General features: G+C 39.5%; 1 protein-coding gene across 1 annotated transcript in view; it reads left to right on the top strand.

The window, feature by feature from the left end:
- Positions 1–2,588, top strand: part of LOC105527485 (zinc finger protein 254-like) — a 36,988-nt gene extending 34,400 nt beyond the window's left edge. The window contains 2 exon segments of the mRNA XM_011963806.1: positions 1–1,705; positions 1,868–2,588. The exon segment at positions 1–1,705 is cut by the window's left edge and continues 22 nt beyond it. Of these exon segments, the coding sequence (XP_011819196.1) occupies positions 1–1,705; positions 1,868–2,058 (1,896 nt within the window). The 3' untranslated portion in view covers positions 2,059–2,588.
- The last annotated feature ends 15,205 nt before the right edge of the window (positions 2,589–17,793 follow it).

The following is a 17,793-nucleotide window of genomic DNA, read 5'->3' as shown; positions in this document are numbered from 1 at the left end:
AAAGCTTTTAACGATTCCTCAACCCTTACTAATCATAAGGTAACTCATACTGAAGAGAAACCCTACAAATGTAAAGAATGTGGCAAAGCTTTTAAGCGACTCTCAATCCTTACTAAACATAAAATAATACATGCTGGAGAGAAACTCTACAAATGTGAAGAATGTGGCAAAGCTTTTAATCGATCTTCAAATCTTACTGCACATAAGATAATTCATACTGGAGAGAAACCTTACAAGTGTGAAGAATGTGGCAAAGCATTTATCTGGTCCTCAAGCCTTACTAAACATAAAAGAGTTCATACTAGAGAGAAACCCTTCAAATGTAAAGAATGTGACAAAGCATTTATATGGTATTCAACCCTAACTAGACATAAAAGGTTACACACTGGAGAGAAGCCCTACAAATGTGAAGAATGTGGCAAAGCTTTTAGCCATTCCTCAACCCTTACTAAACATAAGACAATTCATACTGGAGAGAAACCCTACAAATGTAAAGAATGTGGCAAAGCTTTTAAGCATCCCTCAACCCTTGCTAAACATAAAATAATATATGCTGGAGAGAAACTCTACAAATGCGAAGAATGTGGCAAAGCTTTAAATCAATCTAATCTTACTACACATAAGGTAATTAATACTAAAGAGAAACCTTACAAGAGTGAAGAATGTGGCAAAGCATTTTTCTGGTCCTCAACCCTTACTGAACATAAGAGAATTCATACCAGAGAGAAACCCTACAAATGTGAAGAATGTGGCAAAGCATTTAGCCAACCCTCACACCTTACTACACATAAGAGGATGCACACTGGAGAGAAACCCTACAAATGTGAAGAATGTGGCAAAGCTTTTAGCCAATCCTCAACCCTTACTACACATAAGATAATTCATACTGGAGAGAAACCCTACAAATGTGAAGAATGTGGCAAAGCTTTTAGGAAATCTTCAACTCTTACTGAACATAAGATAATTCATACTGGAGAGAAGCCCTACAAATGTGAAGAATGTGGCAAAGCCTTTAGCCAGTCCTCGACCCTAACTAGACATAAGAGGATGCACACTGGGGAGAAACCCTACAAATGTGAAGAATGTGGCAAAGCTTTTAATCGATCCTCAAAGCTTACTACACATAAAATAATTCATACTGGAGAGAAACCTTACAAGTGTGAAGAATGTGGCAAAGCATTTATATCATCCTCAACCCTCACTGGACATAAGAGAATTCATACTAGAGAGAAACCCTACAAATGTGAAGAATGTGGCAAAGCATTTAGCCAATCCTCAACCTTAACTAGACATAAGAGGATGCACACTGGAGAGAAACCCTACAAATGTGAAGAATGTGACAAAGCCTTTAAAGAGTCCTCAGCTCTTACTAAACATAAGATAATTCACACTGGAGAGAAACCCTACAAATGTGAAAAATGTGGCAAAGCCTTTAACCAGTCTTCAATCCTTACTAACCATAAGAAAATTCATACTAGAGAGAAACCCTACACATGTAAAGAATGTGGGAAATCTTTTAACCGGTCTTCAGCCTTTACTAAACATAAGGTAATTCATACTGGAGTAAAACTCTACAAATGTGAAGAATGTAGCAAATCCTTTTTCTGGTCCTCAGCCCTAATCAGACATAAGAAAATTCATACTGGACAGCAACCCTACAAACAGGAAAAATTTGGCAAAACCTTTAACCAGTTTTCACACCTTACATAGATAAGATAACTCGTATTGGAGAGAAATCTTACAAGTGTGAATAATGTGGTAAAGTCTATAAAAAGTCCTGAATTCTTAACAGACATAAATTATTCATACTGGAGAGAAACTCTACAAACCTAAAGATGTGCCAGTGCTTTTGACAACTCAAACTTTTCTAAACAGCAAGAAAATCATACTGCTGAGAAATCCTAGAAATGTGAAGAATACGACAAAGCATCTAAATTATTGTCACACTTGATTGTAGGTAAGATAATTCATACTGGAGAAAACTACCAGTGTGAACAATGTGGCCAAACTTTGAACCAATGGTCACACCTTAATGAACAGGAAAGCATTTATATTTGAGAAAAAGTGTACAAATATAGACAAAGTAAAAATGCCATTAATACCTGCTCACATCTTACTCAAAATCAGAACATTCATACTAAATAAAAACATTAGAAGTGTAATTACTGTCAAAAGATTGATCAGAAAATATGTCTTTAAAGTACAGAAGAGTATTTATTTTGAAAAAGCATTACAAATATGAAGAGGGATTATTTATGACCTTTTCTATGGAAAGGTAAGGACATTAAAATGTAAGATGCATGATGAAAATTTAAGTAGAGAGGATCTTTGTGGTTAACTTGTAATATTGAGTGACGCATGAGGTAGGTGTTCAGATTAGTATTCTTCTGCATTATTATGAAAGGAAAACATTCTTAAGTTAAAATTTCGTATGATTGCATTTTTATGAAATATTGCAGTATATTTTAAAATTATAAATTACATGTCAACTTAACTTTTCAACTCAACATTTTTAACATGTTAAATACTATAGTGAATTCAATTAAGTGTTATTATGCCCCTAACTTTAACCTATTCCACCATACTCAAGGGTGACATCTCTTGTAATCTTTTTTGCCAGTGACTTAATTGCCATTAAGTTAAAGAATATTGTTCCTTTAGGTTAAATTTTTATTTTTATTTTCACATTTAAATGTATTCTTAATTTTTGTGGATACCTAATATGTGTACATATTTATGCCATATATGGTATATTTTGATACAGGCATACAATATATAACCATTACATTAGACTAAATACAGTCTCCATTACCTCTAGCGTTGATTCTTTGTATTACAAACAATTCAATTCTACAGTTTTAGTTATTTTTAAATGTACAATTAAATTGTTATTGACTACAGGATTATTTTTATGGTCATAATAAAAATTATATACAAACATAAGTAAAATACATACATTTCTGAGTCCCGAATAAATCTTTAAAAATTTTTTAACATATTTTTCTTTGAACATGTGGCCTCTGCCTGCAAGCACATATGGACCGTTAGTATTGATTTACATTGAGTTAAAAATACACATCTATTAGTCTAAAGATGAATCTTAGGTATAAATAAATTCTGGAGTGTGTTTGAGTATAAGTTTGAAACTATAGGAGAAAAAAATACTGGAACAAAATAAATCATTTTAAGAAGGTGTCTAATTTACTAGAAAACAAAAATTCTCAAAAATGCTGAAAGCAAATTTATGCTATCTGCTTTGTATGGAATTTATTACTGTACAATCTTTTGGTTCAGAATCTCCCCATGCAAATTCTCTGTTTTAACTTGACTGGCACTCATGTTGGACTTTAATTTTCTTTTTTGTTTAATAGGGTTTTTTTTTGTTTTTTTTGTTGTTTTTGTTTGTTTGTTTGTTTTTGAGACAGAGTCTTAATCCATCTCCCAGGCTGGAGTGCAGTGGTGCAGTCTGGGATCACTGCAACCTCTGCCTTTCAGGTTCAAGCAATTCCCCTGCCTCAGCCTCCTGAGTAGCTGAGATTATAGGCACGTGCCACCATGCCCGGCTAATTTTTGTATTTTTAGTAGAAACAGGATTTCACCATTTTGGTCAGGCTGGTCTCAAATTCCTGACCTCATGATCAACCCGTCTCAGCCTCCCAAAGTGCTGGGATTACAGGCATGAGCCACCTTGCCTGGGCTAATTTTTGTATTTTTAGTAGAGACAAGGTTTCACCATGTTGGTCAAACTGGTCTCCAAAGTGTGACCTCAGGTGATCACTCACTTCGGCCTCCCAAAGTGCTGAGATTACAGGCATGAGGTACCAGGCCTGGCCTGTGTAATAGTTTATGAAGAATTCATTATGTGAGCCAGTCTGTAATTATAAGAATATTTTTTAAAAATTTTATTGTTCCATAAGTTACTTATGTACAGGTGGTATTTGGTTAGTTGAGTAAGTTCTTTAGTGGTGATTTGTGAGATCCTGGTGCACCCAAGCAGTGTACACGGCACTATATATGTTGTATTTTATCCCGTCCCCTTTCACTCTTGCCCCCAAGTACCCAAAGTCCATTGTATTATTCTTATGACTTTGCATCCTCATAGCATACCTCCCACATATCAGTGAGAACATATGATATTTGTTTTACCATTAGAATAATACTCTCCAATCTTATCCAGGACATTGCAAATGCTGTTAATTCATTCCTTTTTATTGTTGAGTAGTATTCCAACATATATATATATATATAAAATTATAATTCCAACATATATATGTGTGTGCGTGTGTATATATATATATATATATACACACACATATGTATGTATCTCACAGATTCTATACCCACCCGTTAATTCATGGGCGTTTCAGTTGGTTCCATGATTTTACAGTTGTGAATTGTGCTGCTAGAAACACGCATGTGCAAGTACCTTTTTCAAATAATGACTTCTTTTTCTCTGGGTAGATACTGAGTAGTGGGATTGTTGGATCAAATGGTAGTTCTACTTTTAGTTGTTTACAGAATCTCCACATTGTTTTCCATATGCATTTATATGTTTTCTATAGTGGCTGTACTAGTTTATAGTCCCACCAGCAGCATTATGGATGATTGCCACATCCACGCCAACATCTACAGTTGTTTGATCTTTTGACTATGGCTATTTTTGCAGGAATAAGGTGGTATTGCATTTTGGATTTGATTTGCATTTCTTTGATCATTAGTGATGTTAACCATTTTTTATATGTTTGTTGGCCATCTTCTTTTGAGGATTTTCTATTCATGTCCTTACCCCACTTTTTGATAGGGTTGTTTTTCTTTTTTTTCCTTACTGATTTGTTTGAGTTTGTTTTAGATTATGGATATTAATCCTTTGTCAGAGGTATAATTGAGTTTGTTGTAGATTCTGGATATTAATCCATTGTCAGGTGTGTAGATTGTGCAGATTTTCTCCCGCTGTGTGAGTTGTCTGTTTGCTGACTGTTCCTTTTGCCATGCAAGAAGCTCTTTAGTTTAATTAGGTCCCAGCTATTTATCTTTGTTTTTATTGCATTTGCTTTTTGGTTTTTGGTAATGAAATTTTTGCCTAGTCAATGCCTAGAAAGGTTTTTCTGATTTTATCTTCCAGAATTTTTATAGTTTCTGGTCTTAGGTTTAAGTTCTTAATTCATCTTGAGTTTATTTTTTTATAAGGTGAGAGATGAGGATCCAGTTTCATTCTCCTACGTGTGGCTAGTCAATTATTCCAGAACCATTTGTTGAAAGGGTGTACTTTCCCCGCTTTATGTTTTTGTTTGCTTTTTTGAAGATCGCTTGGCTGTAATTATTTGGGTTTATTTATGGGTTGTCTGTTCCATTGGTCTATGTGCCAATTTTTATACCAGTACCATGCTCTTTTGGTGACTATGGCCTATATAGCTTGTAATCAGGTAGTGTGGTGCCTCCAGATTTGTTCTTTTTGCTTAGTCTTGCTTTGGCTATGCAGGCTCTTTTTTGGTTCTATATGAATTTTGGTTCTATATGAATTTTAGTATTGTTTTTTCTAACTCTGTGAAGAATGATGGTGGTATTTTGATGGGGATTGTGTTGAATTTATAGATTGCTTTTGGCAGTATGGTCATTTTCACAAATTATTCTACCCATGCTTGAGCATGGAGTGTGTTTCCATTTGTTCGTGTTGTCTATGATTTCTTTCAGCAGTGTTTTGTAATTTTCCTTTTACAGGTCTTTCGAATTCTTCATCAGGTATATTCATTTAATTTTTTTATGCTATTGTAAAAGAGGTTGAGTTCTTGATTTAATTCTCTGTTTGGTTCCTGTTGGTGAATAGAAGAGCTACTGAGTTGTGTACATTAATCTTGTATCCAGAAACTTTGCTGAATTGTTTTATCAGTTCTAGGAGTTTTCTGGAGGAGTCTTTACGGTTTTCAAGGTAAATGATCATATCATCAGCAAACGGACAGTTTGACTTCCTGTTTACTGATTTGGATGCCCTTTATTTCTTTCTCTTGTCTGATGGCTCTGGTTAGGACTTCCATGGCTCTGTTGAAGAGGAGTGGTGAGAGTGGACATCCTTGTCTTGTTCCCATTTTCAAAGGAAATGCTTTCAACTTTTTTCTGTTCAGTATTATGTTGGCTGTGGGTTTGTCATAGATAACTTTTATTTATTACATTAAGCTGTGTCCCTGGTATGCCAACTTTGCTGAGAAGTTTAATCATAAAGTGATGCTAAATTTTGTCAAATTTTTTTTCTGCATCTATCCAGATGAGCATGTGGTTTTTGTTTTCAATTCTGTTTATGTGGTATATCACATTTGTTGACATGTGTGTGTTAAACCATCCCTGCATACCTGGTATGAAATCAGCATGATCATGATGGATTATCTTTTTGACATGTTGTTGGATATGGTTAGCTAGTGTTTTGTTAAGAATGTTAGCATCAATGTTTATCAAGGATATTGGTCTGTAGTGTTCTTTTTTGGTTGTATCTTTTCCTGGTTTTGGTATTAGGGTGATGCTGACCTCATGGAATGAATTAGGGAGGGTTCCTCTTTTCTCTATCTTGTGGAATAGTGTCAAGAGGATTGGTACTAATTTGAATATCTGGTAGAATTCTGCTGTGAATCCATCTGGTCCTGGACTTTTTTTGTTGGTAATTTTTAAATTAACCACTTTAATCTCACTGCTTGTTATTGGTCTGTTCAGGGTGTCTAATGCTTCCTGATTTAAGCTAACAGGGTTGTATTTTTCCAGGAATTTTTTCATCTCTTCTAGGTTTTCTAGTTTATGTGTGTAAACGTGTTCATAGTAGCCTTGAATGATTTTTTTGTATTTCAGTGGTGTCAGTTATAATATCTCCTGTTTCATTTCTCAGTGAGGTTATTTGGATTTTCTCTCCTCTTTTCTTGGTTAATCTTGCTAATGGTCTATCAATTTTATTTATCTTTTCAAATAAGCAGCTTTTTGTTTCTTTTACCTTTTGTATTTTTTTGTTTCAATTTTATTTTGTTCTGTTCTGATCTTGGTTATTTTCCTTTTTTCTGTTGGGTTTGGGTTTGGTTTGTTCTTTTTTCTCTAATTCCTTGAGGTGTGTCTTCAGATTATTTGTGCTCTTTCAGAGTTTTTGATTTAGGTATTTAATACTATGAATTTTCCTCTTAGCATCACTTTAGCTGTATCCCAGAGGTTTTGATAGATTGTGTCATTATTGTCACTCAGTTTGAAGAATTTTTAAATTTCTATATTGATTTTGTTTTTTGCCCCAGTGCTCATTCAGGAGCAGGTTATTTAATTTCCGTGAATTTGTGTGGTTTTGAAGGGAGTTGATTTCCTATTTTATTCCACTATGGTCTGAGAGAGTGCTTGACATAATTTCAGTTTTCTTAAATTTGTTGAGGATCATTTTATGGCCTATCATATGATCTATCTTGGAGAAAGTTCCATGCACTGTTGAGTAGAATGTAGAATGTGTGTTCTGCAGTTGTTGGATAAAATGTTTTGTACATATCTGTTAAATCCATTTGTTCCTGGGTATAGTTTAAATCCATTGTTTCTTTGTTGACTTTATGTCTTGATGACCTGTCTAGTGCTGTCAGTGGAGTATCAAAGTTTGCCACTGTTATGGTGTTGCTGTCTATCTCATTTCTTAGGTCTGTTAGTAATTGTTTTATAAATTTGGGAGTTCCAGTGTTAGATGCATACATGGTTAGGATTGTGATGTTTTTCTGTTGGATTAGGCCATTTACCATTACATAATGTCCCTCTTTGTCTCTTAATCACTGTTGCTTTAAAGTTTGTTTTGTCTGGTATAAGAATAGCTACCCCTGCTTGCTTTTGGTATCCATTTGCATGAAATGCCTTTTTCCACCCCTTTAAGTTTATTTGGGTCCTTATGTGTTACGTTAGCTGAGTCTCCTGATAAAGCAGATAGTTGATTGGTGAGTTCTTATTCATTCTGCAGTTCTGTGTCTTTCAAGTGGAGCATTTAGTCCATTTACATTCAATATTAACATTGAAATGTGCGGTAGCATTGCATTCATCACACTCTTTATTGCCTGCATAGTTTGGTGTTTTGTGGGGTTTATTTTAATTTTTATTGTTATTATTTTTTAATTTTTATTTTTCTTGAGACAGAGTCTTGCTCTGCAAGACTGCAGTGCAAGATTATGTTCTTTGTCTACCACCACCAGGTTGGGTAGGGAAGAATAATTGGGTGCGAGAGGTGCTAGATGTGTCTAGTTCAGACTCTTGTTGGACGGGTCTTTCTGCGGCTGCTGTGGAGGGTGGGGGTGAGATTCCAAGGTCACTAAAGTTTTGTACCTAGGAGGATTATGGATGTCTCTGCTCAGTCATACAGGATGTCAGGGAAGTGGGGAAAGTCGGCAGTCACAAGCCTCACTCAGCTCCCATGCAAACCAAAGAGCCGGTCTCAATTTCACTTTGCCCCCACAACAGCCCCTAGTCTGTTTCCAGGTGGAGGGCGAGTTGGGCTTGAAAATTGCTTAAGGCTTACTGCCTCCCAGCTGGGAAAGAGCAGTGCTTTAGTTTTTCCCTGCCTGTGAAGTCTGCAAGCCAGATTCTTGCCTCCCCCCGAGTTCTGGCCAGGAGGCTTCTTGCCTTCTTCAAATTCTTGCAAAGTTCAGCTAGGGAAGTCCTTCTCCCCTTGGTGTTTTACCCCCTGCTCCTCTGTCCTCCCTCCTGATGGATTCCTGTGGTGCCAGGCAGGAATGGGCTGCTTGGGGATTCAGCAAGCTCCCAGGGCCTCCCTGCTGCCTCCTGCACTCTGTATGGGGGTTTGTGTTCAGGAGAGGAGGGTCTCCCGTTCCCATTTCTGCAGTTGGGGCACTCACAGTATTTGGGGTGTCTCCTGGGTCCTGTTGGAGCAGTCTACCTCCTTCAGATGGTCTGTTCCTAATGCCTTTAAAGACACATTCTCAAGCTGAAGGTGGTAATTTCTTCAGATAATCTCACCTGAGAAAGAATTACAGAAGAGAGAAAACATGGTTGATTCTTAGATAGGTGTCCCAGGTCAAAACTATGTTCACAGTTTCTTCTAGAATGTATTTAGAATTGCAATCATTTACATTTCTACTTCTGATGCTTTTGCCTAACAAGATTGTTTCAACTACCTTTTCCATTTTCTTCTCATGACAGTGAAAGGATCTCTTTAAAATAATTCTTCCCAATTTATCAGAGCCTTTATTCTCTCCATCCAGCCTTCTTATATATCACAAATAATACTCATCTTGAATTTATGCCCTGAAATATTGAAAACATTTTCTTTTCTTTTTTTTTTTTTTTTCTTTTTTTGGGGTGGAGTTTTGCTCTGTCATCCGTGCTGGAGTGCAATGGCGCGATCTTGGCTCACTGCAACCTCCACCTCTCAGATTCAAGTGGTTCTCCTGCCTCAGCCTTCCAAGTAGCTGGGATTACAGGTGGGTACCATCATGCCCAGCTAAGTTTTGTGTTTTTGTAGAGATGGGGTTTCGCCATGTTGGCCAGGCTGGTCTTAAAACTCTTGACCTCAGGTGATCCATCCACCTCAGCCTCCCAAAGGACTGGGATTACAGGCTTTAGCCACTGCCCAGCATGAAAGTATTTTCTTTGTTGACAGATCAGCTTGGGCAGATGGGGACTGCAAGGCTCTTGTATTGGTTCAAACCCTGAGAGCACGCCAACAGACAAGATGAAGCAATGTGGAGAACAGACTGTTTTAATGAGGACCTGGGTGCAGGCGGGCTGAGACCTAAAATGGCCTCAGCTCCAAGTAAGGACAGAGCAGGGGTTTTATAGTCCTCTGTAAACAGGAAGTGTCCCAGTCTGATGCGACTGCTACCTAGTACCGGACAACCTCCCTCTCGATCTTAAGGGGTAATGTGTCTCCTGGCCAGATCTCTTCCTGCTTCTACTCTCTTGCTGATGCATGCTGCTGGCACAAGTGGCCTTGCACCTTGGAACTGGGCCTGAGGAGGGAGAAGTTATTCATTCCCTTAAGCTTTCAGACCCCAGGGAGAATCTTTCATTCCTGTCTATTTGGTTATAGAAAAAAGGGACAACTTTCTCATTAACTACTTCAGGCATGACATAGGAGTGTAAAACTTAATTTTTGGGGTATTTTTGAGAGATGGGTTGATACACATTGTGTCATTGTAGCAGGAGCATTGTCTGGATTGTCTGGTGGCTAACTGTAGTTTCAACAAGAGTTTTAGTGGCTTTTATCATTAGTGGGATTACACGGGAGAGCAACAGGAGGAACGCGGTGATGAAGATTACTGGTCCTACCAGCGTTTTAAATTCTCCTAAATTAGAGAACCACCTTCCTAAAAGGTTTGTTGGGCCCCACCCCTTCTAGGTTCGGACTGGTACATGGGCTACTTTTCTGATTTTTGAAGTGGTTCCTAGTACTGCTTTTCTGTTATCGTCTATGTTAAGACAACAATTGGCGATATTAAACTTACTACAGACCCCACCTTCTTCTGCTAAGAAGTAGTCTAGCGCTAGCTTGTTTTGATAAATAGCCACATGCATTTGGTTTTGTTGTTCTGTGAGCGTTTCCAGAGCTCAGGCGGTTTGGTTAGTGATTATCTCTAAAACTACCTGTAGTCTTAATTATTCTAGTTAGCATATATATGGAAGTGCAATAACCCCATGAAGTATCCTCAGCTCAAGTGGCAGGACCGTAATATTCGATGATTGGTTGTGGAGGCCATTCATCCTGTTGCCATCTTTGGCTTCCTCCTGCCTTTAAGGATCGTGGTTGTTTTTTGTTTGTTTGTTTTAAATTATTATTACATACAGGGACTCCAAGAGTGTTTCCCACTGTTAATGTTTTGGAGGAGGGAGTAGCCTTGGGGGTGAGCTTGACCCTGGTGTGATGAATCCAGTTGGGGAGTCCTTGGAATCTCACTGCAGTCAACGTGCTGAGTATCACAGTGCAGGGGCCTGTCAACTTCAGTTGTAGGTTTTTGTTGTAGGTTTTTGTGAGGGTTGGGTTGGCAGATAAACACATCTGTGCCTGAAAGACAGTTATGTTGAAAGGACAAGGAGGTGTTGACAGGGAGGGGCATGGCCTCGTTTACTGCTTCATGAAAGAAAGACTGTGTCTGGATTAAGGAGGGGAAGTAATTCCCTAGTGGCTCAGAATCTGGGAAGGGTGGAGGCCCCTAGACAAAATTTGGTTATTGGGAGAACCAGCCCCCAATATTTCAATGTAAGTTCTTTTCTATTTTCCTTAAGTGTTGGCCGGTCTGAGAAATAAAAAGTAAGAGTACAAAGAGAGAAATTTTACAGCTGGGCCTCCAGGAATGCCATCACATATTGGTAGGACTATGATGGCAACCCCGAGCTGCAAAACCAGCAAGTTTTTATTAGGGATTTCAAAAGGAGGGGGTACGAATAGGGAGTGGGTCACAGAGATCACATGCTTCAAAGGGTAGTAAAAGATCACAAGGCAAATGAGGAGAGCAGAATCACAAGGCAAGGGCAAAATTGGAATTACTGATGAGGATCCATGTCCTACTGGGCACACATTGTCTTGATAAACATTTTAACAGGAAACAGAGTTCACAAGCAGATAACCAGTCTGACTAGAATTCACCAGGTTGGAATTTTCCAATCCAAGCAAGTCTGAGGGCACTGCAGAAGACCAGGGCATATTTCATGCCTTCTCTCGACCACATAAGACAGACACTCCCAGAGCGGTCGTCTATAGGCCTGCCCCTGGGAATGCATTCCTTCCCCAGGGTTATCAATTATTAATATTCCTTGCTGGGAAAAGAAATCAGTGATATTTCCCCTATTCACATGTCCTTCCATCGGCTCTCTGTGAGAAGAAAAATATGGCTGTATTCTGCCCAACCCCGCAGGCAGTCAGACCTTATGGTTATCTTTCCTTGTTCCCTGAAAATTGCCGTTAATCTGTTCTTTCTCAGGGTGCCCTGATTTCATATTGTTCAACCACCCATGTTTTACAATCAGATCTCATTTGTAAAACACACATTTTACAAACAATTGTACAGTTAACGCAATCATCACAGGGTCTTGAGGCAACATACATCCTCAGCTCATGAAGATGATGGGATTAAGAGATTAAAGACAGGCATAGGAAATTATAAGAGTATTGATTGGGGAAGTGATAAATGTTCATGAAATCTTCACAATTTATATTCAGAGATTGCAATAAAGACAGGTGTAAGAAATTATACAAGTATTAATTTTGGGAATTAGTGATTGTCCATGAAATCTTCACACTTTATGTTCTTCTGCCGCAGCTTCAGCCAGTCCCTGACTTCCCGCAACATTCAGCCAAACATAATTTCAAAGGGACTATAAAGACTGTGCCTTTGGTGTTGTGCAGAATCTCATGAGGGCAAAAGGGAGATTTTTTTTTGTTCACCACTGGAGGTTTTCTAGAGCCATCTTGATGAGTTGGGCTTTAACAACAGAGATAATTTTTTTCAAATTTGCCTGAAGATTGAGAACTGTAGGGTGTGTGAAGAACTCATTTTATACGTAAGGATGTAGAGACACCTTGGGTACTTTGTCTGAGGAAGGCAGTTTGTCTGAGGAAGGCAGGCCCATTATCAGACTGGATGAATGTTGATAGTCCAAAATGGAGAATTATGCATGTTGAGAGTTTGTGTGATGACATTTGCATCTTCTGAAGTTGTTGGGAAAGCTTCTACTCACCTGGAGAAAGTACAGACAAGGCTAGAAGATTGCAGAGCTGTTTATCGGGCAGCATGTGAGTAAAGTCTCCTTGTCAGTCTTGCCTGGGTACCTGGCCCTGGGCTTAGTGAGTGGGAAAAGGCGGTGGCCAGAGGCAGCTGTGGGGTGATACTGATTGGCAGATAGAGCAGGACTGGGTAATCTCTCAAACATGGCTGGAAAGGTGAAGACAAGTGAGGATAGGGTGGAGAAGTTGCAGGAGAGGTTTGTAATTGACATGGAAAGAGTTGTGGAGGCTTATGGAGGATAGAGATTTTGAAGAATGAAGTGCCTTTCCTTGACATACAATGGTCCTTGGTTTTGAAGGTTTTGGGCTTGGTAGTCCCCCTTTTCTTCTGGGGAGTAAAGAGGAGAGAACGAAGACAGGCACAGAAAGTGGCCTTGCACAGGTTGTAGGGCTACTTGTTTGGCTTCTCTATCTGCTAGATTTCCGGCCGATGTAGGATTGTCCAGCATTTGGTGGCCCCTGCAATAAATGATGGCAGCTTTCTGCAGGAGTCTAGTGGCTTGAAGGAGCTTGCTGATGAGAGTCATTTATGACAGGAGTTTTTTTTTTTTTTTTTTTTTTGCAGTTAGGAAACCCTGTTATTTCCAGATGGATGAATGTGAGTGCACTATGTGGAAAGCATAATGAAAATTTGAATATATGTTGATCTGTTGTCTGACTGCTAGAGTGAGAGTTTGAATGAGGGTGATGAGTTCAGCTTTTTGGGAGGTGGTATGTAGGAAGAGCGGATTAGCTTGAATAGTGTGTGTGTCGGGGGGGTGACACTATAGCATAGCCAGCATGCTGGCATCATTGATGTAGGAAGGAGCTGCCATCTACAAACCAAGTAAAGAAGGCATCTGGAAGGGGTTGCTCTGTTAGGTTTGGAAAAGTTATAAGAAAGGTTTGAACAGTGTTGACACAGAAGTGTGTAGGATCTTGGACAGTGGTAGCTTCAGGTAAGAACATGGCCAAGTTTAGACGGGAGCTGGTTAGCATGGTGATGTGTGGAGTTTCTATGAATAGAGCATACAGTTGGAGGAGCCGTCGGGGAGAGATGAAACTTAGTACACTGTGGTGAGCTAGCATGTCTTTGACGTTATGGGTTGAATAACGTCTTGATAATCCCAGTGGGGGTCCTGGTTGGGAATTGCCTCTGCACCAGTAGGCTGGGCAGGAGCCTGGTTATGAATTGTATTGGCATGCACCTGAGCTAGGGTCCATATACGGTCCTGGTCTTCTGGGGAGAGGTTGGCAGAGAGGATAATGTAGAGGTCATGCCAAGTTAGTTCATAACACTGGGTGAGGTACTGAAGCTCTCCAGTATAAGAGGTAGGGTCTTCTGGAAATGAACTGAGTCTTTTTGTTAATTTGAGAGAGATCAGAGAGGGAGAAGGGAACATGAACTCTAACAGTATGTTCAGTTTCTGCTACTTCCTGAAGGGGGCACTGTAGCACGGGCACTGAAGTAAGGATGGAGCATGGGCCAAAGATGGCGCCTGAGCAAGCATGGGTAGGAGAGAAGGAGGAACATGGAAGTGATTCCTGCTGAGGGTTTGAATGGGGAAGGGGGGTTGAGTTAACAGGCAGTGGAGGATAGGTAGGAGTATAAGGTGGCGGGATGGGTTTACAAGCCTCAGGAGAGGGTGGGGGGGGAGGTTAATGGGTACAGGCAATACTAGAATTGTCATGAGGAGGGGACGATGTAGGAAAAGAATTGGATACTGCTGACTAGGAACGTGGTGGCAGGGAATATGGCCACTGAGAAGATGGGGACTGAGAAGATCGTGGCTGAGAAGATAAAGAAGAGGCTTGGGGGTGAAAGAAGATGGTTGAGAGGGAGAGGTAGGGGCTGAGACGGGTGGATGGCAGTCTGCTGGATCCAAAGAAGAGGTAGGGTCGGGAGGAGGAAGGCGATCAGGGCGGCGAGAATAGAGGAGGAGGATTTGAACAGGTGAGCAAGAACTGCAGAGATTAGGTTGTGATCTGAGTGCAAAAAAGGCCTGGATATAAGGAATTTCTCATTTTTCCAGCCATCAGCAATAACTGATTAAGTCAGTTAAAATTTTAAAGTACAGTGTTCCATTTGCGGGCCATTTGGACCCATTATCCAGTGTGTCTAGATTGAATTGCAAAACAAGACAAGGCACGGATATCTTGCCTGAGGCCTAAGGTTTGTAGGTTTTTTATGAGGCAGCCTCGAAGGCTGTCCTTTGGAATGGAAAGCTTGGAATTTCGCATAACAGGGGTTAGGCTAGAGAGAACAGGGAAAAGGGTACCGTCCTGGGCAGCTGGAGTGAAATAAAAGGAGCGATTGTCACCACTGCCTTTTTTGTTCCCAGGACGGGATCGAATGGCTTAGAGGCATCCCCCTAAGACCAGAGGATCAGCAAATGCCTGGCACATGCCAGAGCCTTCTTGGACCAATGTTGGATTTTTGGACCGGAGAAACCAAGAGAGGCTGTGCCGATTTTTCCCTGTTAACTGGGCTCCTGTGACACTTGCTGGTAGGTGAGATCAGTGACCAAGGGGCATGCACAGAGAGGCGACTGGAGGCTGAGGAGCTTCCTTTGTCCAGCTGCTGTACCCAGATGGCCTCCCTCTCCATCTTCAGGGGGTATGTGTCTTCCCGCCAATTCTTCCTGCTTCTGCTGTCTTGCTGACTCATTCTGCTGGTGCAGGTGGCTCTGTGTCTTGGGATTAAGCCTGTGGAAGGTGGAGTTATTCATTCCCTTAAGCTTTCGGGAGAATCTTTCAGGAGTATAAAACATTCTTATTGGGGTTGCTGCTGGGTCCTCAGATATCAGTGAGGGAGAAAAGTGCACCGTTTAGGTTCCATCTGAATGCATCATCAGCTCTCTGAAGAACATAATTTTAAAATTCCAACCGGAAAAGGATGGAATTAATAGCCTGGAATAATTTAGAAAGATATGTATGTAAAGGAATTAATTTAAAGAAATGTGCCTTCTAGAATGCTGAAGAGATATTATTTAAATAGACTACTAGAAATTACAAAACATGGGCATCATATGTGGCTTGAACTTTGCATAAAACATGTTTTTCAAGATTAGATTGAGATTATCATTTATGTTTTTTGTCGGGCGTGGTGACTCACGTCTGTAATCCCAGCACTTTGGGAGGCCCAGGCGGGTGGATCATGAGGTCAGGAGATTGAGATCATCCTGGCTAACATGGTGAAACCCCTTCTCTACTAAAAATACAAAAAATTAGTCAGGCATGTTGGCGGGTGTCAGTAGTCCCAGCTACTCAGGAGGCTGAGGTAGAAGAGTGATGTGAACCCAGGAGGCGGAGCTTGCAGTGAGCCAGGATCATGCCACTGCACTCCAGCCTGGGTGACAGAATGAGACTCCATCTCAAAATAAATAAATTAATTAATTAAATAATAATTTTTGGTTTTTGGCCAGTAATCTCATAGAAGTCATGTTGCATCCTCCTATATGTATCAGCACCCGATGCCAATCTGTCCAATTCATTTTATTCACTTGGTTAAACAGGTATTTTGGAGAGACTTTCTGACTAATGTGCGTAAGGAATCACATTTAATCTGAAAGCTCCCCAGTCATGCCAAGTGTCAGGTTCCAGCCCAAGCTGAGGTCTGACATAAGTCAGTGGGCGAGTGGTGGGTTGCTGGAAAAACACTCAAGGAATTGTAGTCAGTTTTGATATGGCTTTATTATCTCTCTGGGCAGAAGCCTGGACATGAGCCATGCGTACAGGATCAGTAGCTTTACTCTCTTCCCCTTCTATCCACCTGTCTGTGTACTCCTTACACAGAGTAACGGCTGAGAGCCAAGTATGAGCTTATGTAACTAGGTTACATAATGAGAATTGTGCACCTGCACTCAAACTCACTGAGTCATACTGAACCAGATGTTTACCTCAGCTTATTCTTGACCACAGCACATCCATTTTTCTTACATCCCTTTTCTTAATAGTTTCTCTTGTCTATATCTTGCTTTGGAAAATGAAGGCTGTCATCTTCATTCACTGCTCATATATATAGGGATAAAACCTAGGTTCTATCACTAGATGTTTTACAAAGTATTTTCCTTAAGTTAGAATCATTTATGTCATTTGTGTGTTTGTTAGCAAATCAGTAACTCAGATCTCGTCCCAGACCTCTTGAATTAGAATCCGTATTTTAACAAAATCTGCAGTTCATTGATGGATGCATTAAAATTTGAGAGGTACCTTCTAACTTTCTGTGATTTCTCCATATGAGAACTAGACAGAACTTACTGTGTATAATGTAAATGTGCCACTCAAAACTGTATATGCTTGTGTTTATGCCATAAATTTTACGCTGTATTATTTAGAAAACTGTAGTACCTACATTGGTTTGTGGATCTTTTTTCATTTTATTTCCTCAGGATGCAAAACTACATTAGAGAATCTTTCTCTATTTAACTATATTTTATCGGATAATTCCAGTCTCTCATGGAAAACAGAGGCAGCTCTCGTAACTCTCAAACACCTAGAGTAAAATTAACAATACTGCCCATGACCATTTGCTAAATATGTGTGGGTGTTTTGGTTTTCTTAGGAAATGTTAACATTCAAGGCTTTGGCCATAGACTTCTGTCAGGAGGAGTGGGTATGTCTGAATCCTGCTCAGTGAAATTTGTATAGAGATGCAAAGTTAGAGAACTACAGAAACCTGGTCTCGGTGAGAATAAATATCCCTCAGATTTTCTAATATACCGTAAGGCTTCTATTTTCTCCCTCTGTGGAATGATTTTGGGAGGTTTTGCTCTGCATAAATTATTTTTAGATTAATACTTTTAAGAAAAACTTGAAGGTTTATTGGAATAGATAAGAAAATTTTCAAGATGTTTTATCTTAACAGGAACCTTCCCCTTTCTTGAGCTAATATGTATCCTTCACTCTAGATTAATGATAATTCTAGAAATTCAATGGCATTAAACATTGTTGTACAAATGTTAAAATCCAATATCCAGCACTAATTTTAAATTCAATAGTATTGGATAGTACAGCTAAGGACCCAGAAATGTGACATATGTTTTAAATATTCAAAAGTTTCTGTCAGAAAACAGTATTTTGGAATT

Source organism: Colobus angolensis, unplaced genomic scaffold, assembly GCF_000951035.1.
Source record: "Colobus angolensis palliatus isolate OR3802 unplaced genomic scaffold, Cang.pa_1.0 Scaffold627, whole genome shotgun sequence".
NCBI lineage: Eukaryota > Metazoa > Chordata > Mammalia > Primates > Cercopithecidae > Colobus > Colobus angolensis.
This window is presented reverse-complemented; position numbering and strand designations above follow the sequence as displayed.